General features: G+C 35.6%; 1 protein-coding gene across 1 annotated transcript in view; it reads left to right on the top strand.

The window, feature by feature from the left end:
• The window catches only part of SYNE1 (spectrin repeat containing nuclear envelope protein 1), a 524,167-nt gene that overhangs the window by 164,360 nt on the left and 337,085 nt on the right, over positions 1 to 22,722 (top strand). Inside the window, exons 13-22 of the mRNA XM_026454397.1 lie at positions 5,549 to 5,661; positions 6,200 to 6,368; positions 11,760 to 11,856; positions 12,377 to 12,579; positions 14,236 to 14,400; positions 14,864 to 15,016; positions 16,014 to 16,157; positions 18,828 to 19,001; positions 21,691 to 21,849; positions 22,458 to 22,622. Coding sequence (XP_026310182.1) covers positions 5,549 to 5,661; positions 6,200 to 6,368; positions 11,760 to 11,856; positions 12,377 to 12,579; positions 14,236 to 14,400; positions 14,864 to 15,016; positions 16,014 to 16,157; positions 18,828 to 19,001; positions 21,691 to 21,849; positions 22,458 to 22,622 — 1,542 coding nt within the window. The remainder of the gene's footprint in view (positions 1 to 5,548; positions 5,662 to 6,199; positions 6,369 to 11,759; positions 11,857 to 12,376; positions 12,580 to 14,235; positions 14,401 to 14,863; positions 15,017 to 16,013; positions 16,158 to 18,827; positions 19,002 to 21,690; positions 21,850 to 22,457; positions 22,623 to 22,722) is intronic.

The raw sequence follows: 22,722 nt of genomic DNA, 5'->3' as shown, positions 1-22,722 counted from the left end.
TGAAGTGGGTGAGCTATGATTGTGCCACTTGTAATTTCCTTCTTACTCCCCTGGCTGTACCTCTCTGGTCTTCCCTATTCTTTCAACAAATATCTGTTGAGCTTTCTCAGTGTGCAAAGCAGTGTTTTAGGCATTTGTGATACATCTGTAAGCAAAACAGACAAAAATCCCTTCCCTTAGATAACTTACCTTCTAGGGAGAGGAGGCAGATAAAAGTAATAAACATAAAAAATAAGTAAACTTAGGTTAGAAAGTAAAAGGACAGGGGAAATTAGGTGTCGTTGCAATTTTAAATAGGGTTGTCAGTGAAGCCTCATTGAAAAGATGACATCAAATAGGCAAGCACATTCCCTACCTTGAGGTCTTTAACTTTGCCATCCTTCTGGAATGTTCTCATCCCTCAGTCTGAAACATCCTCTTACTGATATTCCTGTTACATTCTTCATCTCTTTAAGGCCTTTACTAAAAGATCCCCTCTTTGTCAACCCTTTTCTGGACACCTCTTTTGAAATTACAACTTGCCCCAAACTCCCCTTCTCCTTTCCCATTTGATGTTTCTCTTTAGCATTTATCATCACCTCAACTGTTACCAGTTTTAATCATTTATCTTCTCTTTTGCTTGATTTTCTGCACTATAATGTCAACTCTATGAAAGTGGGAATTGTTGATTTTTTTCACTGTTGTCTCCCCATATTCAGGCTCTCAAAATTACGATTGGGTCAATATTGATAATGCATACTTTCTAAAAATGTGTGCATTTGACTAAGTTCAGAATTATTGGCATAAAATAGTTTAAAATACTGTTCTATATATTTTTGTGGTATTTTCTGTGCCTGTATATTTTCCCCAATATTGTTTCTTCGAACCGCCTCACTTTCCTTAATCACACTTTGGCATTTGCTCTACAATGTTCTAACCTTCTTTTTTCATCCATTTTCTTTTCTGCTTGCTTTCTTCTTTCTCTCTCTCTTTCTTTCTGTGTGTGTGTGTTTTTTTTTTTTTTTTTTTTTGAGATAAGATCTGGCTCTATTGCCCAGGTGGGAGTGTAGTGGTATGGTCATGGCTCACTGCAGCCTCTGCCTCACAGGATCCAGTGATCCTTCCACCTTAGCCTCCTGAGTAGGTAGGACTTCAGGCATGGGCCACCACACCTGACTAATTTTTGTATTTTTTTGGAGAGATAGGGTTTCACCATGTTTCCCAGGCTGGTCTCAAACTCCTGGGCTCAAGGGATCTGCCCACCCTCCTAAAGTGCTGGAATTACACGCATGAGCCACAGCACCCAGCCCCATTTTTTTTCCCCCAAAGGAATGACGGTATTTTCATGATATGGCTGCTGTGTGAGAATAGACTGGGTTAGGAATGGAGACCAGAAGCCAGGGTACCGTTTCAATCATCCAGTTTGAGTGCCTTGAACGAAGGAAGTAGCTGTAGAGATGGTGAGAAATGGACAGATTCTGAATACGTTTTGAGGGCAGAACAATTTTCAACATTAGATACATACTATGAAAGAACAAGAGTCATAAATAACACTATGATTTGGGGGCTGTGCAAGTGAAAAAAACAGAGTTTCTATCAGTTAAGAATAGGAGACAATGAAGTGCCTTTGGGAGGAAGGCTAAGGAATTCAGTTTGGGGCACGTTGAGTCTTTTTCTCATCCAAGAGGACATGTGGAGTAGGCAATAGGTAAGAGAGCTCAGGAAAGAAGTATAGCCTGGAGATAAAAAATCAGAGTCATTCGCATCTAGAGGGATGTTTAAAGCTCTGAGACTGGAGAAATTAAATAAAGAAGTATATACAGAGAAGAGAAAGGGACCAAGGTCTGATCTTGGAGGGAATCCAGTATTAAGAGATTGAAGAGTAGAAAAGCCAGTAAAAGTCTGAGAAGGAGCAACCAGTGAAGTTGGAGGAAATCCAGCTACAGTGTTATCTTAGAAGCCATGGGAAGCAAACGTATGGAGGATAGGGTATTTTCAGAAGAATCGCCACAGTGATCCTTAAAATGCAGCTGAGATAATTCCACCAACCTGCTCAAAATTCCTAGCTGGCTTCCATTATCAAAACACCGCAAGTTCTTATAAAGACCATTCCTGCAGCCTTTTCCCTTCTTTACCCAACAACCTGCTATAACACTTGCTTCCTTTGCTCTGTCTCATTTAGAGAGGCATGTTGATAAACCCCACAGTGATGTTGATGGTTCAGGTTCTCCTTACAGTTCCATCAGTTTTTGCTGTATATATTTTGAAGTTTAATGGGCATGTTCAAGTTCAGGAATAATATGCCTTCTAGTAAGTTGAAAGTTTAATCTTTATGCAATTAATTATAGATGGTTTCCGACTTATAGTGATTCAACTTACAATTTTGACTTTACAATGGTGCAAAAGCAATATACATTCAGCAGTGACATGTGATATGATATTCTTAAGTGAGGTATTAAACGTTTTATTATAAAATTCGGCTTTATGCTAGATAATTTTGCCAAATTGTAGGCTAATGTGAGTGTTCTGAGCACATTTAATGTCGGTGAAGCTGAGCTATAATGTTTGGTTGGTTTAGGTGTATTAAATACATTTTTGAATTAGAATATTTTCAACTTACAATGAGTTTTATTGGGACACAACCCCATCGTGAGTCAAGGAGTGTCTGTACTTATAATGCTTCTGTTCTGAAATCCATTTTGTCTGATATTAATACATTTATATCAGATTTCTCTTAGTATTTGCCTGACATGTGCTCCATTTTATTAATTTTAACCTATCCATGTTCTTAATGATTAGGTGTATTTTTGTAAAAAGAAGATAGTTCTATTTTGTTTGTTTGTCCAATCTGATAATCTCTATCTTTTAACTAGTAAATTTCTACTTTATTCACATTTATTTATTATTATTGATATACTTGAATTTGTTTCTGGCATCTGAGTCTTTGCTTTCTAATTGTTCTACTTTTTCTTCTTTTCTACTTTCTTGCTATTTATAAGTTGATTGAGGAGGTTTTGTTTTTGTCTCCTTACTCATTTTTCTTATTCCATGGTTTTATTTCTGCTAGCATGAAAGTTATAAACTCTGGTTGTACAGTATGATTGCCCTTGAAATTTGACCATAGATACTTTACAAAATGGAAAGTTAATCAATCTCTAAACCTCCTCTTAATCAATATAAGGAATGATGAATACTTTAACCAAACCACTCTCCTTTTTATCTTACACATTGTTGTCAAGTATTAAATTATTGACATTTTTCTAGCATGATAACTTTGTTGTTTCTGCTGGTTCTCACTCATGGTGGCTTGTTTCCTGTGGTTGGTAATCTCTGCTTTCCTCCTATTGTATTTGCATTTGCTAATAACCTGGTCATGTTAGCCCTCATTGAGGTTTCTGACTAAATGGAGGGGATCTCGTTTCAGTGTCCTCACCGTGTTCACATTCTAAGACTCAATCTCTCTCAGCAATGGTGTAACTATTTGTCCAGGACAATCTAGATGTTTCTATTTGTTTTTTGCCTACAGATCTGTGATCTAATTTTTGGGTCATGTTTTACTGAGAATGGGGAACCTAAAATATTTCACTTACTTCCTATGTACCCAGCAAGGTGAATTAAAATCATATATTTTGCCCAGCATCTAGCTGCTTTATTGTGAGAAGGCCTTTCAGAGGAATCAGTGACATCATGCCAACTGACGAAGTCCTTTTTTATTTTTATTTTTTGAGACGGAGCCTTGCCCTGTTGCCCAGGCTGGAGTGCAATGGCGTGATCTTGGCTCACTGCAACCTCCACCTCCCAGGTTCAAGCAATTCTCCTGCCTCAGACTCCCAAGTAGCTGGGACTACAGGTGCACGCCACCATGCCTGGCTAATGTTTGTATCTTTTGTAGAGATGGAATTTCACCATGTTGGCCTAGGCTGATTTTGAACTCCTGATCTCATGAGCCACCAGCCTCGGCCTCCCAAAGTGCTGGGATTACAGGCATGAGCCACCGTGCCTGGCCTAAGAAGTTCTTTTATCATATGTGTGAAAATGCTTTTGTTTGGGTAGCTTGTAAAGACTTTTTCAACATAGTAGATATTTTAAAACTGTCACAGATCAGAGCTATCTGGGGTGATAACTCCAAGTGTGCCCTGCAGTCACTTGGGAAAGTTTCAGCGCAACCGCAAGCTACAGCAATGTGTCTGCGTGTGATAAAGGAGTTAGAGCATGGCTAGAACACTCATCATCAATAGTTGCTCTAAGAACACCTGCTTGTTCCCTGCCCTCCCATAATGAGTTCTTGGCTTCACATAGTACCCTCCCTTGAGGCCATGGGAAGCAAATGTGTGGAGGATAGGGTCTTTTCAGAAGACTCACCACAGTGATCCTTAAAATGCATGACTTGTGAGTATCTCTGCGCTTACCTACAGAATCGAAGCAGGTCAAAATGTGATCATAGCAAAATATATCAGGATTGAAATTGTTTGGCCCTAAGGTTTTTCTACCGTGTTAAAATGTCATATGTGGACAATCATACACAAACCTTAACATTTTGATTTATTATAGAAAAGTCTTCAGTTGCTCCATAGTCAAGTGTGTCTCTTTTGATTTTAGGCTGGTTTTGCTACTAATTTCTCTAATTAATCCACTAAATTTTGGTATGAGATAAAAATATTAATTTTAATGTATTATTTTGGTGGTCTAATGTCTTACTTTTTCAATGAGTGACGCATTGTTAAGTACTGTATTTATTCTGCCATCAGGACACAAACTAAGCTCTAGAAATTAAAGCATGCATCTCCCTTCACCTAACTCCTTCTTTGCTTCTATGTGAGAAATGAGTGAGGGAGTGTAAAATACATGTATGTCTGTTTAGAAATTAGTTTGTAAGTGATGAAAAACACAGCAAACAAATCAAAGCAGATTCAAATTAACCTGAATAAATGAATCAAACCTGTGGAGTTCTATGCAGTCTATAATGAATATTTATTAACATCACATTTAATCTTCCCACTGTGTTACCTGTGGGGTATTCCCTGCACTTGTTTGAAATGTTCTATTCAAAAGGGTATTTCAAAATATATTGTAATATGATTGACTTACTTTAGATGGCAAGCAAATATCACTTTATAATAGTGTGCATGCATTCAAAATAAAATAACAGTAGAAAGCCTAATCTCTTTTGCCATTAAAGGTTTCAATTCATCATGCTTAGTTTTAAGCTTTTAAAAACCAACATATCCAAAATCAAGAAAGGTGAAAAATATTAAAATCATTTCATAGCAGTAATTACATTTTCCATGGGATCATGTGCCTTTAAAACGTCTGAATGCATTGCTGTGCAAGTGTCATGTGTGTTTAAAAGATGCATAATTATTAGATGCAGTTCCAGCATAGTGTTTTAAGTACAAGCACCCAGCTCCTGTTGAAGGTAAGAGCCTTTGACAGGCACCAAGCTGCCTCTGAATGTGGCAGCAGGATCAAATTGTTGAATACATTGACTCATCGGTGCAGGCTGGAAATTATGCTTCTTAGCCCTCTGTGAAACATGTTTTTCATTTTTTTTTTTTTAACTGTATCTTAGGATCTGCTTCAAAACACAGATGCCCACAAAAGAGCATTCCATGAAATCTACCGGACCAGGTCTGTTAACGGGATTCCAGTGCCACCTGATCAATTAGAGGACATGGCCGAGAGGTAAGAGAATATCTGCATTTAAATGAAGTCTCTTTTTAAAACGCTAGGTGGATGTATTTTACGTTTCTTTTTTCTGTTTTCATGATTTTTTTTTTTAACAGAGATGCCTGCCTTTGTAAATAGAAAGTGGGCTCCCATAAGACTTGCTAAGAATGCCACCATTCTAATGTATTATTAACTGAAAAGAGTGAACCTGAATTTATCCACAGCATGGAAATCACAGAAATGGTTTCTTCAGAGGCTGTATTTTTGTTCAGTACTGTAAGGAACATTATGTAATATTGCAAAAACAGCTTATAAAAGAAACAGACCAGAGATGTGTTGGCAGGGGAAAGAACTAAATCGAAGACTTCAATCATTCATGTTTTGCTTTTAAATCTAGAGCTAGAGAAGGAATCAGATCTCCAGAAAATGATCAGCCAGAGTTAGAAGAGCTTGTGGCTGCATTCTATTTAAGGCTGACATGTAACAGGTTAAGTAAGCATCGGTTCTGTTACTATTAGTTACATTCTCTAAATTCTCCCTGTTTTATTTCTAGGTTTCATTTTGTTTCCTCCACATCGGAGCTACACCTAATGAAAATGGAATTTTTAGAATTAAAGTACCGTCTGCTCTCACTGCTGGTTCTTGCAGAGTCAAAGCTGAAGTCTTGGATCATTAAGTACGGGAGGAGAGAGTCAGTGGAGCAGCTTCTACAAAACTACGTGGTGAGTCCCCGGTGCTTTGACAGAATTCCAATGAGCCATGGATTTAGCAACACAGTTCAGTTTCTTTGATGCTGTTACTTTAATCTTGAATTTAAACATAACGATAGCTGTGTGTTAAATGGGTTAGATATAAGTTTATGAGTTTTTCAGAATGATCTGAAATCTAAACCTATTTCTTTGGAATCTGATTATTTAAAATCCCCTAGTTCATTTAAGTTTAATGCTTTGCTGCATTAATCATATGGGACCATCCTGACTGGCTTTATTGATTTTTTAAAAAAGTTTTTGTATTGCATACCCACGTTTTTTATTGGAGGTCACCATTTCAACTACATTAAAATACTTAAAGATTAACTACCTGTCTTTTAAAATTCAACTATGACTAGTTTAGAACCGTTCTCAAGTGTCCAAATGGGAACTATCTATTTTTTTAGATTGTGTCCACTGTATCTTTTTTTTTATCGTCATTCCCTGAGCTTCATTGCCCCTTGTGTGCACCCAGGAAGAGTAACATTTTGTCTATGAATCTCTGTACCAACTTAACTTTTAAAGATTATCTCATATTTTGGGCTATCAATATAGATAATTCTGTGTTTACTAGAATCATAGACCTGCACTGATGAAAGAATTCATTTGCTCGGTAACTAGCAGTTTTCACTTACATGTAATTAGTGTATTATAGTTACTAAAGACAGGTTATTTCTTAGTTAATTACACATGCCCCTCCTACAAATTAATTTTCAATGCAAATTTGCTCATAAAATTAATGTTAATAGAGTATCTTAGTCTTGTACTGTTTCATTTATGTTTAAACACAAATGCTATGATAAATCAATGAACTTTAAAAATGTAAACCCATTTATAACTTGATTAGTCACAGTGACTCTATAACATGTTCTGCTTGAAATACTTATTGAAACCATATTTTTCACTGAAGCATCTTAGAGCCGTGTTCTATTTTGCTACACTTTAATTTCATTTTCTGTGATGAGCGAACAACATATAGTTGAGAAAAAAAAATAATTTAACTGCTTTACAGTAAAATCTTTCCCTAGATTTACTAAAATTGTCTAGGAAACAGTTGTTCCAAAATGCAAAGTCTGTTATGTTCCTTAATTCATTTTTAGCTATTCTGGAAAGTTATGAAAAAACTTGATTTTTAACTTCAAGCAATTACATTAGTTCTTCAAATATGAAATACAAATGCATGTATATTTTCAGATTTAGTCCTGCCAAATGATACCCTCTCTGCCCGGTAGCTATTTATACCAGATACAGTCTTTGTTCTGGATATTTCAGAACAGCCAATCAGATTTAAACAGCTAATAAAACTATTCCACCAGGTTAATGTTCCAACACAATGATGTTAATAATTCTCTTTGATTTTCTCAAATGGTATGTGAATAAGGAATTATTATTAATGATAAAAACGTTAGTACTCCCTGCCTACTTCATAAAGTTAAAAACAAGTTCACTCAACTGCTAATTCGAAACTGCTTTGTAACTTTCACAACTATTCGTAAAATTGCTGATTATCCTACATACGTAGCATGCTTTAATGAACATTTCCTAGTAGTCTCATCTGCTACTGAAAAATACCTACTTATGACTCTGTTTCTTTTCCGTGAAGGGTTTTAAGGTAATTTTGTTTAATAGCTTTGATAACCGTGGAGTATGGAGCATTTCCCACGTGCCAAGTGTTTTACATGCATCATCCTTCATCTCAGTGACAGCCCTACAGGCTGGGAGTTTCACACTGTCTTAGATACCAAGGAGCCAGTGCAGAAGCACTGAGGTTTCATAGGCTCGAGTCACTTGCTCCTGGTGGCACATGCTCCAGGTGCTAAATTGTGGAATCAGAAATTGAATCCATATCTTTCCAAATCAAAAACCCTTGAGCTTAAGTGCTATCACAATCTAAAAAAATAGTCAAAACAAATATTTTTAACTTAAAAGACCAAATCATTGATATGATATCTTACGCCTTAGTGATCTAAAGAATGCAATTCACATAAATATCAGTTTGATTTAATATTGGTCCATATCTGACAATATTTTACACTTTCGTACCTGTAAGTGCACCTGATAGTTGCTGTTATTTATGTATGAGGCAGCATGGTTGTAGTGGTGGGCAAATGATGAAGTGTAGATACCAGCCACTAGAAATGTGTTTGGTCATGGTTTAGCTACTGAGTACCCATGTGTCTGGGAATAACTTAATTTCTAGAAAACTTAATCTTTCCCAAATGTTTAAGAATGATGATGATGATAATAATAATAAAATGGTAGGAATTTTTCTAGGGAACAAAGACTGACATATACTGTTTCTATTCTATGTTAATACCTCATAAAACCTGTCTTATCCTTTCAGAGTGTTATAGCTTACACACACCTGTAGTCCTAGCACTTTGGGAGGCTTAGGTTGAAGAGTCACTTGAGGCCAGGAGTTTGAGACCAGCCCGGGAAATATAGTGAGACTCTGTCTCTACACCAATTTAGCCTGGTATCATGGTGTCCGCCTGTAGTTTCAACCACTCAGGAGGCTGAGGCGGAGGATGGCTTGAGCCCTGGAGTTCATGGCTGCAGTGAGCTATGATCTTGCTACTGCACTTCAGCCTGAGCTACTGAGTGAGACCCTATTTCGAAAAAAAAAAAAAAGTGTTATAGTAAGCCACATGCTACTACATCATGTAATAACCAAAGTAATATTCAGGCCGTGACGTTTCCATAATTATATTTTCCTTAGTCATAATTCTCAATTCAGACTTATCCATCCTGCAAAAAAGAAAGAATACTTTTTTTCTTAAGTGTTAGAGAAAGAGAATGTACATCCTGGCTCAGATATGCAGCCACTGAGTGCTTAAAGAATTCTTGGAAAATACTTCACAAATACTTGCTGTCATTAATCTAGGCTGCGTGCCATCGGTAAGTGATTGCATGCTGTTATGCAAATCAAAAGGTAACTGGTTTAGTCCTTGCTGTCAGAATTGTTGACAATGACCAAAATATGTGCTCCCATTTCACTATGGATAAAAGAAGCTAATATTTCAATCTTTCACATGAAAGAAAAGAAAAAAAGAGTTCTTGAATTGTGGACTGTGAATGCAGCAAAATATGAATATTCATTTTATTATTCATAATTATATTTTAATGTAAATTGTCTTGATAAACCTCTCCTCAACGTTAATTTTAAGTATCTTGAATTATCTGGCATAGTTTCCATTCAAGGGAAATTGATGAGCTTCATATTTATTATATTTACACTCATCTTGTGAAAGTAGAAATGCAGTCACTCACACTAAGGTTAAATACCAAAAATAAGCATGCCACTTACTTTTCTTGAAGCACCATCAACTTCAAAAGCCCCCTGACTAAAATGGTTTATTTGTTGAACTTGGGATCCAAGATTCCACCTTAGTTTGAAAGAAATAAATGAATCTTGTTATTATTATTTTAAATATGCATTTGTATTTACTTTTGCATTTTTCTGACAGGTGTGTCTAAATAGCTTACAGTAAAATGGAGATTTAGCAGATCTGCTAAAATGGTTCGATAGACAAAATAATCCATATTGCTGAATGCATTTACTCCACATTCAGAAAAAGAAGGATCAAATTAAATGGACCAATACAAATTTAAAATAAAAAAATAGGTATCTTTCTTTAAAAATTAATCATCCAGTCTTCTTAATAGCCAAGTTCAAAAATATATTAATGAGTGTCTACAGCATTTATAAAACATTCTTTCTGAAAACATTCTCCCCTCTTTCCTGCCTTGTGGACTAGAAATTAAATTGGAAATAAGCTTTTCTCACTTGCTCATTTTTAATTATTTTGTAAACTTCTCTAGCAAAAGCATATTTAAGTCTTCCTGTGCACCACAGGCACTATTTCCCATTTCTTTGACACTTAGAACAATTGTTTTGCTATTAGCTTCTTGAAATTTGCACCAATACTAAATGCAGACTTTTTTCTAAACTTTGCCAAATATAATTATTTCTTCGATTTCTTACACAGTATCTCGAACATTAGGTATAATTTTCCACTTTTGATCAAACAATGACTTGCTTGTTTAGTTAAATTATTCAAAATTTAAATTCTAGTAAATTATCCTTTTTCCAACTGTTTTGTAATAAGAAGATATAAGGCTAAATAGTGAATTAATCAGAATATTGTTGTCTGACTTCATTCTCAAACAAATAAAATAAAGCCAATTAAAGTTATTGAATGTAGTATTCATCCTGGAACCTCTCATTCCAGCTCACAGCTTTCTCTATTCACTTTATCCCTGAAGAATAGTTAATTCATAAGTAAATGCTTTATAAACATAAAATGATATGAAATATGTTATAGATACGATTTTTAAAATGTTATCTCGAAACCTGATAAACATTTATCAATAAAAATCCAGAGATTTGTATGAAATTGCTATATGAATAATGTTTCCTCTGCACACAAGTATCTTGCATCTCTATATGAAGCACTCATCAGCATGCTATACAAGAATTCAGCTGGTTTTTGAAGGCTAATTTTGTATTTATGACAGTGACATTTATCAAGTATTTTAATAGATTCAAATCATAGGAACTCATTACACTATTGCAAGAAATTAAAGAGCCTTTGGTGATATGCTGTTAATTATAATTGCATTAATTTTCTACTTTTGAGAAGTAAGAATAATCTTTGAAACAGACATTATTTTATATTTCTAAAAGTGAACAATAATAAAATTTACCTAAGGACTTTTTTGTATGTTCTCAATTTTATAGTGTTCACTTGCCAGTAGTGATTCTAATATATATATATATAAATTACAGATAGATATGTAAACATGTCTTACTGCAATTTTTCTATAATAGGTCATTGAAATGTAAAACCATTGATAGCATGGATAGAATACGTAATTATTTCCAATTTTTCTACTTACTTTTTATTTTACGGAAAGTATTTGTGCACTGTGTGATTTATTTATAATCTGGAGTTCCTCAGAGCAGTCATTCACCAGGATTAATGTTCAAAGAGCAAGAGAATTCCACAGCTGAAACACAGTGGGACACTTTAAAATGTTCTTCTAAATTTAGTGCTTTCTAAATGTTAGACCCAAGTTCTCTGGAGACATTTCTGTCTCTTCAAAAAGCAAACCCTTGGTTGGTGAAGAAATAGAATGTTTTCTCAGTCCTGAACTGGGTTAGAATAAAAAATGTGGAATCAGTTTATGTGTTCAGAATGATCTTAGGTAATTTGTAACAGTGGAATTAATTTTATATTTTCAGAAAGAGTGAGATTAACAAATTTGGGTAAACTATGATTATAGTTATACTGAAGCAAATTGACTTTGGCATTCCATACGAGCCTAATGTTTGTTATCTTCTAATCATTCCTCCTTTTCTAGTCTTTTATAGAAAATAGCAAGTTCTTTGAACAATATGAAGTGACATACCAGATCTTGAAACAGACAGCTGAGATGTATGTCAAAGCAGATGGTTCAGGTAAAACATACTACATAATTTGTTGCAACGTAGACTTCATTAGAATTTACAGCCTGCAGGTTTCTATCTGATCAGATCATTCTTTCTCTCCGTGGAATTTTTGTGTGACCTCGCCATTGGCCAGGAGAACACATACTGAATTCAGTTCCTTTGGCTTTGTACAATGCTTAACCTACATAGTCATTCTCTTTCTCTCTTTCTCTCTCTCTCTCTCTCTGTGTGTGTGTGTTCTCTAAGAGAGAACAAAATAAGCTTTCATTTTCTAAGTTGCATCTAAGGATTAAAGGCAAAAGCATAGAATAAGTTGAGTATTAACAATCAAGTAAATCAGTGTAAAGATACAATTTGTAAACTACATTTGTTTTCAATTTGTAATTATGTCTGTCAAATTATTAGTTGGAAATGACCTCTGGCATTTGTGATGGATACTATTGCACACCAGTGTATAAGACCATAGAAAAAAAGGTGTGGAGGATTTAAAATAGAAGATAAGGGTTATAATTGGTTTTATCTGTTTCAGTGGAAGAAGCTGAGAATGTGATGAAATTCATGAATGAAACCACTGCTCAGTGGAGGAATCTCTCAGTAGAAGTTAGGAGTGTGAGGAGCATGCTGGAAGAAGTGATCTCTAACTGGGATCGCTATAGCAATACAGTGGCTAGTCTGCAAGCCTGGCTAGAGGATGCTGAAAAAATGCTCAATCAATCAGAAATTGCCAAAAAGGTAAGATTGGTTCATGCGAAAAGAAAAGACATTTGCTGTATGTCAAAATGAGAGACTTTTACAGCATAGCTCACTAGGGGGTCTCATATATTTACAAGTGTTACTCAAGAATCTTGACTTTGCCTGAAAAGTTGCACTTTCAGGTTAACAATAGACCAATAAATACACTGCTTAATAGAAGCTGATGGAGGGTTGAGTAAATCCAACAGGTAGCAGCAAAGGGGAGGGCAGTATATTATTACACTGAACTCTGCCTATAAAGGGGAGTGACCAGGGCCCCAGCCTTCATGGATTTCCTGATTTAAGAGAGGATGAAAACAACTTTGGTTTGTTTTCACATAGCGCTGAAGCACATACTACTGAATCTATGTGGGAGCGTACACCAGTTGAACAGCTGGACCATGACATTTGTATCTCGTTAGATATTCTGTTTTGGATTTTATCAACCCTTAAGCAAGGGTCTTATTCTGGGTAGGAGTGATTTCTTTTTTGGCCAGTTATAAGTGTGTATGTGTGTGTGCCTGTGAGAGGTACTGTTTTTTGTTAATGTCACTTATATGTAAATATCACATGAAATGGACTGATTTCTGCTTATATACTTCCTCATGGAAGCCTGGCATTTTTACATGGAAAATCAATTTATATGTAAGTGATACTAAAAATGCATGCATTAGAATTACCACATGCCATCCAAGATTGGTTCATCTATTATTGTTTGGGCAAGTAGATGTATCACTTTTAAATGTTTTACCATTCTATATTTCATGTAGATCAACTATTCTTGTGTAGCTGAGGGAGGCAATAACCGTGTACCCTTACCGATTTTGGCTTTTCTGATTAGACTAGCAGTACCCTAGTAGATGTCATCTGTGTTAATTTAATCCAAAGAAATATAACCACCAGAAACAGAAGTGTTCTCATCTATTTATATATGTAGGAAGTCCTCCCACACATGGCTTATGAAATGGATTTTGAATTATCTTTGGTATCCTTGTTTTTCACTGTAATATATGTTGCATGTGTGCACGTGCACACATACGCTTTATTTAAAATGAATTGGAAACTGTTTCATTGCCAAGAGGGAACCCTTAAATAAACAAGAAAGTGTGTTATTGTACTAAGTGCTCCTGACTCAGATATCTAATTCAAAATTTTTTTCTTTGATGATTTATCTCCATGATTGCTAATTATCTTAATGTACTGCATTGAAATTTAAAAATCAAAAGTAACAGGTCAAAAAGAAATTATTAAAGAAAGCTATTCTTTCTTTAAAAAGGAATAAAAGCCCCAACTTTACCACCACACGATCTATGCGTGTAACAAAATTGCACTTGTACCCCATACATTTATACAAATAAAAAAGGAAGCTATATAATTCCCAAATGTATTATGCTTTTATATGACTCTAGCACTGGTATTTACTAGCCTGAAGATTATGCACAGGTCTCTTACACTTACAGAAATTTAGCTTTTTAATCTGTAAAACAGAAATAACAGAAAGTAATCAAAAATATGTATTTTTAAAGAGATTTATGATTTATCTTAAAATTCACATGAACATTAAAACAAAAATATTTTTCCTACTTTAGTCACTTTCGTATCAGTCATTGATATTTGGTTTATGGTTTACGATGTTGTGCATTCTTTATTGTTTAGGATTTTTTTCGAAATTTACCTCATTGGATTCAGCAGCATACTGCCATGAATGATGCTGGCAATTTTCTAATTGAAACCTGTGATGAGATGGTTTCCCGTGACCTGAAGCAGCAATTACTGTTGCTAAATGGGCGGTGGAGGGAGTTGTTTATGGAAGTCAAGCAAGTATGTCTTTCAAATCTATATACACCTCAAACGTGTATGTGTTACAAATGTGATAAGTAGTCTGTTTAGAGAGAATTCTATTTTTAGAGCGTGGGTTTATTAAGGCAAAGCATAGATATGTTTAAAACCGGTGTGTTTTATGGTTGATTATTCATTCTTTTCCATGTATAATGGAGGAACATTAGAGAAATGCAGTAGTTTGATTAAGGATTATGTTGACATATGGCACCTACTTACATGGAATGATTCTTGTTTCAAATCATATTTCTTCATTTTTGTGCTAGTTTCTTTTTTTCTTTCAAACTAATTGGACTTACTTCAAATTTATCTAAAATGAGAATCAAGGATTAGAGTCTTTCTTACCAGATAACAATTCCAGAAAATATGTGAAAGTGAAAGTTGTGGTTCCAGTGGTTGCAGCTGAATGGCTTTCACGATGTTCCCACCTCCCTTTCCTTAACAGTATGCTCAAGCTGATGAGATGGACAGAATGAAGAAGGAATACACAGACTGTGTTGTGACCCTGTCTGCTTTTGCAACGGAAGCCCATAAGAAACTTTGTGAACCCTTAGAAGTCTCTTTTATGAATGTCAAGTTATTAATTCAAGACTTGGAGGTGAGGGGTTTCTGAATCAAAATGAAAAACCTACTCTATTGTGAGAAGAAAGATCAGCAAGTTTATTCAAATCATTGCAAAAGCTGTTTCTGTGTCTCCTGAGCATCATTTTGACATGTCTGTATGTCCCAATTTGCACCTGTCAGAAAAAATGTATTGAACATAAAAAAGACATGTCTTGATCATGTAAAGTAACTTTAAATTGTTTTTCAGTTTGGAGATATTTTTCTACAACCAAATTATAAAGTACTAGGAAAAAACAGGAGACATCTATAGATAGCACCTCCACCTAAATACTTTCAATAATAAAGGATTTTTTGCATGAACTGTGGTATTTGCATATTTTGAATAGCCTGCAGCTCTCAGAAATGAAGTAGTGGAAGAATTTTTAATGACATGGTAAGATTTTGCAATATATTGTTACATGAGAAAAGCGAACAACAGTATCATTCTTTTGTCTTTGTAAAAATTTAAAAATGAGTATAAACACAGGAAAAAAAACTTAATGATGTATAGATAAGATGTTGGCTTTGGTTTTTTCCTGTGGGAGAAGACTGTAAGTAATTTAAATTGTCATTATCCTAAGATTTCTAATGTATACGTTTTTATAATGGCAATGAGTTACTTTTTTTTTTTTTTTTAAAGAAAACCAGTCTAATTTTAAAAAATCAGAATTGCCCCACATTTTAAATATACATTTACATTATATTTTATATTTCCATACTACATTAACATGGGGTTTGTTTTGGAAAGTACAAAGATTATTTCAGCTCATCCTGATGTTCTGGTCACTTTTAAAGGAAAGTTTTATTGACTATATAATATTACCAATATTTATTAGTAATGAAGGGAAGCAAAAACTGGAGTCGTCGAAAGTTTAGTGTAAGTATTGGATTTTATACAGTGCATATTGATCTTTGTTCTGCCTTCTGTGGAATCCTGAAACTAAGAGGAAATGTGTCATGTGTGAATCTGGCTGTTTCAATGATTCATGCAGGATATTGAGCAGAGGGTGCCTGTGATGGATGCCCAATACAAGATAATTACAAAGACAGCACACCTCATTACCAAAGAAAGCCCCCAAGAAGAAGGAAAAGAAATGTTTGCAACAATGTCAAAGCTCAAAGAGCAGCTAACCAAGGTGCGAAAATAATTTAATGCACAATAGGCTGTGTGCACCAACAGTGCCTTCAGCTTGCTTGCTACCTCCTTCTCCCCATGGGCAAAGTGTTCACTTGTTAACAATGCTTTTGTTTCTAATTGGGATTCTTGATTTAGTAACTTTGTCATGAATTAAAAAAAAAAATAAAACTATGATGCTGATACCAAGTATTACCTCTGTTAATTTAGAAGTATTATAGCTGTATTTTAATAGAAAATTAGATACTTTGGGGGAACAGTTACATGTGATAAAACCAAGAGAGGGAAAGAGAGATAAAGAGAAAAAGGAGATGAGTAGGAGGAAGAAGAGGGGATCATAAATTTAAATGAGAATTTATTAAGATTTGTTTGATATATCTCCACTCCAAACTCATTTATGCAATTTTCTGTAAGTATAGCAACAAAGCCGTGGAAATTCTGCCCTCCTCATCTCATGGAACTCACTTAGGCTTAGAATATATACATTTCGGCCAGGCGCGGTGGCTCACACCTGTAATCCCAGCATTTTGGGAGGCTGAGGCAAGCGGATCACGAGGTCAGAAGTTTGAGACCAGCCTGACCAACATGATGAAACCACATCTCTACTGAAAATACAAAAATTAGCCAAGCATGGTGGCGTGCACCTATAATCCCAGCTACTCAGGAGGCTGAGGCAGGAGAATCACTTGAACCTGGGAGGCAAAGGTTGCAGTTAGCCCAGATCACGCCATTTCACTCCAGCCTAGGTGACAGAGTGAGACTCTGTCACAAAACAAAAACAAACAAACAAACAAAAAAGGAACATATACATTTATATCTTTTCTGTACAGGGAACTAGATGGATGTAAGCACTAGTCATAAGCATTTTCTGTTCTATTCAGTGATTTTCCTTAGGAACTTCTGAAGTTCCATTGGGATTTGTTATCTATCCAAATTTGAATTTTAGGAAGATGGTATTGTTTGCAAAGTCCACCTAGATTGGGTAATTAATTTCTGATAAAAGAGAGAAGTGATTATGATAAATGAATGGCAACATTTTAAAATGAAGAATGGGAAAACAAAGTAGAAACAAAGTAGAAGACCCTGTTAAATAGGAAAGAAAGTAGAAAGGAAGAGAATGACCTTTGTGACATCGGTAGTAGGGAATTAATGAAAAAGAATGCATTCAAAAAGCTAAAATAGGAAAAATCATGACCATAAAAAAGAGAAAATTTTATCTGTCAATCTGGTATGTATGAGAATGTTTATATTCCATTCATTTTATTTTAACATTCAAGTTAGAATTATTTATAATTTAAAGGTTGTGGACACTAATGATAATATTGGCTACTAGTAAAAGCTGCTAAACAATGAGTACAATTTGAAGTTAACATTTCCAATTTGATAACTCCCCAGCAGCTTTCAGGGCCATAGCTGGGCTTACACGTCTTAGGCTGAGCCATGCTTGGGTGTTCAGGGCAATCCCTGAGAAAGCAAATTATCATTTGCCTTTTTACTGTTTCAGATGCAGCATCTTGGTAGGTTTTCTCTTGTACCCAGGAGAGATCAATAAAACACACTGATTTGTATACACATTAGTAGATTCTCTTGGTTTTGTTCAAGGTAGTTATATCAGGGTCTTGTTGTAGTAGCAGGATGGCAATTTTCTTTTGATGAGGTATACTTCAGGTAATACATCCTAGAACATAAAAACATTTCTTCATACATAATTCTGTGTTTAACAGTAGAGCAAAATGTTGCCCTGTCCCCTTTCTTCAAGGATTATTTTTGGAATATGTCTCATCTGGTTAGAACATTATTGTCTTTATACTATATGGAAAACAAAGAGTGGCTTACTAACAAATACTGATTAATTTCCTTTCCCTGGTTATCTGAAAGTAAGAGAAGAGGTGGGAAGTTCTTAGAGGATGACAGAGTAGACACCTCCTGGAGCTCTTGATTTCCAGAAGCTAATGGCCTCATCATTAAGACAATGCAGGTCTATAAACTAAAACATATTTTACAAGACAAGTGCAAGTGACAGGTAATGGCTGCATCAATTCAGACTGCAGAGCTCTCCCCTAGCATGGGAAGCTTCGTGAGTAAATTGGTATGACTTTAGTGCTTCGGATGAGTAGGCTGTTGATAAGCAGGGAGCAGCAAAGCATGGAGCTGGTGGGAGGCAGGAAAGCACAGGCCTGTCTTGGAAGAGTGAGCCAACAGGTTTCTAAGTTTATCAGCAGTCAAGTGTTCAAGTAGGCGACCTCTTGAAAACAAAGCTGGAAGACACAGGTTGGTCTAGATAATGCAATAATAATTCGTGACTCTCTTAGGTCAGATTTCAAGGCCAAAGTGACAATGAGTTGCATGGTTTATGAAGTATAATTCGATGCCATCTGGCTCACTAAAAACAATCATTTAGATGAGAAAGTGCTATCCAGATGGACGATTTAGATGAATTTTCATGAGAAAACTCAGTAGCCATTTATTTGTCTCAGTGGTACAGCACTATTATTTTTCAAAGCAAAATTTGACAATATAGAGGAAATATCATTAAAGAAATGTCTTTGAATATTTGTAAGCACCAAATGATCATGTCACTAAAGAAAATGTTCCTCAGAGCTATGAACATTCCCTGAGCTAGTGGCACTTAATGGTCTTTCATGGAATTTTTGTCTTTATGTTTTTAAAGGTCAAAGAATGTTACTCCCCACTCCTTTATGAGTCTCAGCAGCTGTTGATTCCGTTGGAGGAATTAGAAAAGCAGATGACATCCTTTTATGACTCACTTGGGAAAATCAATGAAATTATCACAGTTCTTGAACGTGAGGCACAATCAAGTGCTCTTTTTAAACAAAAACATCAGGTGAGAACAATTCCTTTAAGGAGACAATTATTCTAAAATATGTGTAACAAGACCAGGGTGTTGCTTACAGGAATAGAAATTCAGTTGGGACAAGAAACATTTTTCTAGAATAGTAGTACTAACTCAAAACAAAAATACATGCCTTGTCCAAAGATGAAAATCCATTCACTGTCAGTGGAGGGACTATGTGAGCTGTTTCCAGGGAACGGTCTAGCTGGACTCAGGAGCAAACCAGGCTCTTCATCTGAATCAGTAAGTTCACTGAGTTGAGCAAAATTAGGAAACATGGTTTGTTTTGAGCATCCAGCTCCCCTTTCTCTCAATGGAGCAACATTGTGGGCTGGCAATACTCAGCAGGCATTTATAAACCTGTGCTGTGTGCACACGTAAGCCATGTATCCTGAGCCCCAAGTACGGAAAGTGCAAAGTTCACAATGTCTCTGTGAAATAAGGGATGTGTTACAAAGATGGAGCCAAATCCACTCTCTGACTTCAAACATTAAGGGTAGCCACAGTCAAAGGACTTTCTATTATTTCTCTGCTTTGTATCTATTTAATTTTCTTATAGTGCCTGTCTACTAGCAGTAGACTACATATAGTCTATCCTTTTAAAAATACAAATGAGAATTTAACTTTTTATGGGCTTTGTTCATGAAAGATGATCCCTAGCTTCACTAGTAGAAGGACACTATAAGAAAATTAAATAAATATCCTGTCTCTACATTAGATAACTAGAAGATAAATACATACAAATTATATATAAAACATATAGAGATGATATGTATATAAAATATATAAATATTTGTGTCATATCTACAGATACAATATTTTCATTCTGATGTTGACTTTCTTTTGGAGAATCCTTTACTGTTACTTCCCACATATAGCTTTAGGCATTACCTGCTGCCTCGCTGATTGACGAAATGGTTAATTTCACTTAAAAAGGCATATGTGCCTTCATTTCTTGATACTTTGAAAACAGATAGATAGATAGATAATTTAGATGTATATTTACATATATATAATAAAAACAATTGCTTTCCATTTTCACCCAGTATCTATAACCTCTGTCTTATGAGATCTTTTCTTTGCCTCTTGGAATACGACAGTATAAACAACCTTGAAACTCTGGAAATGTGTTTGATGTGATAATCATTTTTCTTCGTCTTATTGTTAGTAAACATATTGTATGTATAGCAGTCTCCTACTAAGTGTTGTAGTTAATTGAGTTATTTGTTTTATTATAAATGCACCTATCCATCAGAGGAGAGAGAAACTAATGTACAAAAGGTTTGCCACTGCATTAATTGAAATAGATTCATGGGAGGAAGGTGGCATCATTAATAGAAAGAGCCAAGAGTATCTGAAATGAGTCTGACAGATATTCGGATCTTAGATCTAATACTGCAAATTAGGAAGCTTTGATTAGCTTTAATTTTCTCACTTTAAGATGAAGGCTACAATACCTGAGTTTAAAGCTTATTGCAGATATTACATTAGATACACCTTAATGTCACTAGCATATAATAAGTGGCACTATATGACTGATAGCGCTATTATTATTATTATTATTATCTGTAGTGAAGGCACAATGATTATACCACCAAACTGCATTCTCCTTGTATTGGATAGAGATTATCTTTCATTTTTAGACATGGTAACATCTCCTGCATTTCTAAATTTGTGCAAGTTGTCATTAAACAATCTTTCCATAATTAAAATAATATTCATAGCGTTATTAATAATCTAATAGTACATTTTGAACTTATATTACCCTTTTATCTCCTAAGTTTTCAAAAGGAAAAAGTATGTCTTTATTCTGTTTTTCCCAAAACAAACAAACAAACAAACAAAAAAACCATGCTCTTGATATTTGCATCTGGATATCCAAAAATGGCATCCAAATGAGCAGTTTGAAATATATTTTTTTAATGCAGCTGAGGATACTGAAATGCAAATGGTGTAATTCAAGTCAAAAGTGACTCTCTGCCTTGTACTGGGCTCCATGATTTCCATGCTGTCTACTGCCAAAATCACAATTGCAGGCCACAACTCAGAGGTGGAAGTGTCTGTCAGTCACCATTGCATCTTGTCCTGCGAACATGGGACAGTTGCAAGTCTTCCGCAAGTGCATGGGTCTGCTGCCTTTTTTTTATTAGGATCTGAACCCTACCATTTCATTAATAAGACTGATAAGTTATACACCTTTAAATACTGTAAATTTAAGATATACAAAATACATATATCGTGCATCTCTTTCAGCAAAGTGAATGTGCATTGATGCTTAATTTGTTTAGTCACATTAAAACCTGGTATGTATTCACTGATTTCATGATTGTTCTCTCAATAAACTATAAGCCTATCACCTTTCTAGAGGAATGCAGACCTAGACAAATAATTTTGATGCTCTGTCATTTTCTTAACTACAATAAAATTTACATGAGGTATTTAAAAATCTCAAAAAAACTTTCTGTAACATTTAAATGCTTTATATAAGAAAGCGCTGACTTCAGTGATTATTTAAAATTGAGATCTTTTGAAATGTTCCACCACACTTTTGGTTTTACTTATTGCTGATTAGAAGCCTAAAAGCTATATAATATTGTTCTTATTATCTGTAATGGTCACTGTCTTTCTTTCTCACTCTGTCTTGTAAATAACATTGTTGTGGGGTTTCCTTTCCTTATAGGAACTGTTAGCTTGTCAAGAAAACTGTAAGAAAACCTTGACACTTATTGAGAAAGGCAGTCAAAGTGTTCAAAAGTTTGTGAACTTGAGCAACGTGTTAAAGCATTTTGATCAGACGAGGCTACAAAGACAGATTGCAGATGTTCATGTTGCTTTTCAGGTAATTTGCTCTCTCTGCTTTAGAGTTGTGAGCCAGGGAAAATGCAGAGTGAAAACAGGAAACCATCACTCGCGCTTTCGGTCTTGCTAAAACGCCTCATGTGCTGGTGTTTGGAAGCCAATCATTGTCCTACTTTTTTTTTTTTTTTTTTTTTGAGACGGAGTTTCGTTGTTTTCGCCCAGGCTGGAGTGCAGTGGCCGGATCTCAGCTCACTGCAAGCTCCGCCTCCCGGGTTCACGCCATTCTCCTGCCTCAGCCTCCGGAGTAGCTGGGACTACAGGCGTCCGCCACCTCGCCCGGCTAGTTTTTTGTATTTTTTTAGTAGAGACGGGGTTTCACCGTGTTAGCCAGGATAGTCTCGATCTCCCGACCTCATGATCCACCCGTCTCAGCCTCCCAAAGTGCTGGGATTACAGGCTTGAGCCACCGCGCCCGGCCTGTCCTACTTTTTTACCTAATATTAATTAATATTGAAAAGAGTTCATTATTCCCATGATGATGAACTGTCTTTTTTCCAAGTGCTTTTTAAATCAGTAATACCCTCTAACAAAATGATCCTTTCAGTAATGAGAAAGCAGCATCACATTGTGATTGTTTTTCACATCAAGAGTATGGTAAAGAAAACTGGAGATTGGAAGAAGCATGTGGAAACCAATAGTCGCTTGATGAAGAAGTTTGAGGAGTCTCGAGCAGAGTTGGAGAAGGTGCTGCGGATTGCTCAGGAGGGCCTGGAGGAAAAGGGGGATCCGGAGGAGCTCCTGCGGAGACACACTGTGAGTCCACCCTTTGGGGGGGACTTGACCTGAATACATGAACAAATGACCTTGGATGAAAACCTTAAAAAAGGCACGCTGATCTGATACAGAAGGAGAG

This window comes from Piliocolobus tephrosceles, chromosome 5 (assembly GCF_002776525.5).
Source record: "Piliocolobus tephrosceles isolate RC106 chromosome 5, ASM277652v3, whole genome shotgun sequence".
NCBI lineage: Eukaryota > Metazoa > Chordata > Mammalia > Primates > Cercopithecidae > Piliocolobus > Piliocolobus tephrosceles.
The sequence above is the reverse complement of the archived record's forward strand: the minus strand, read 5'-3'. Positions and strand labels throughout refer to the sequence as shown.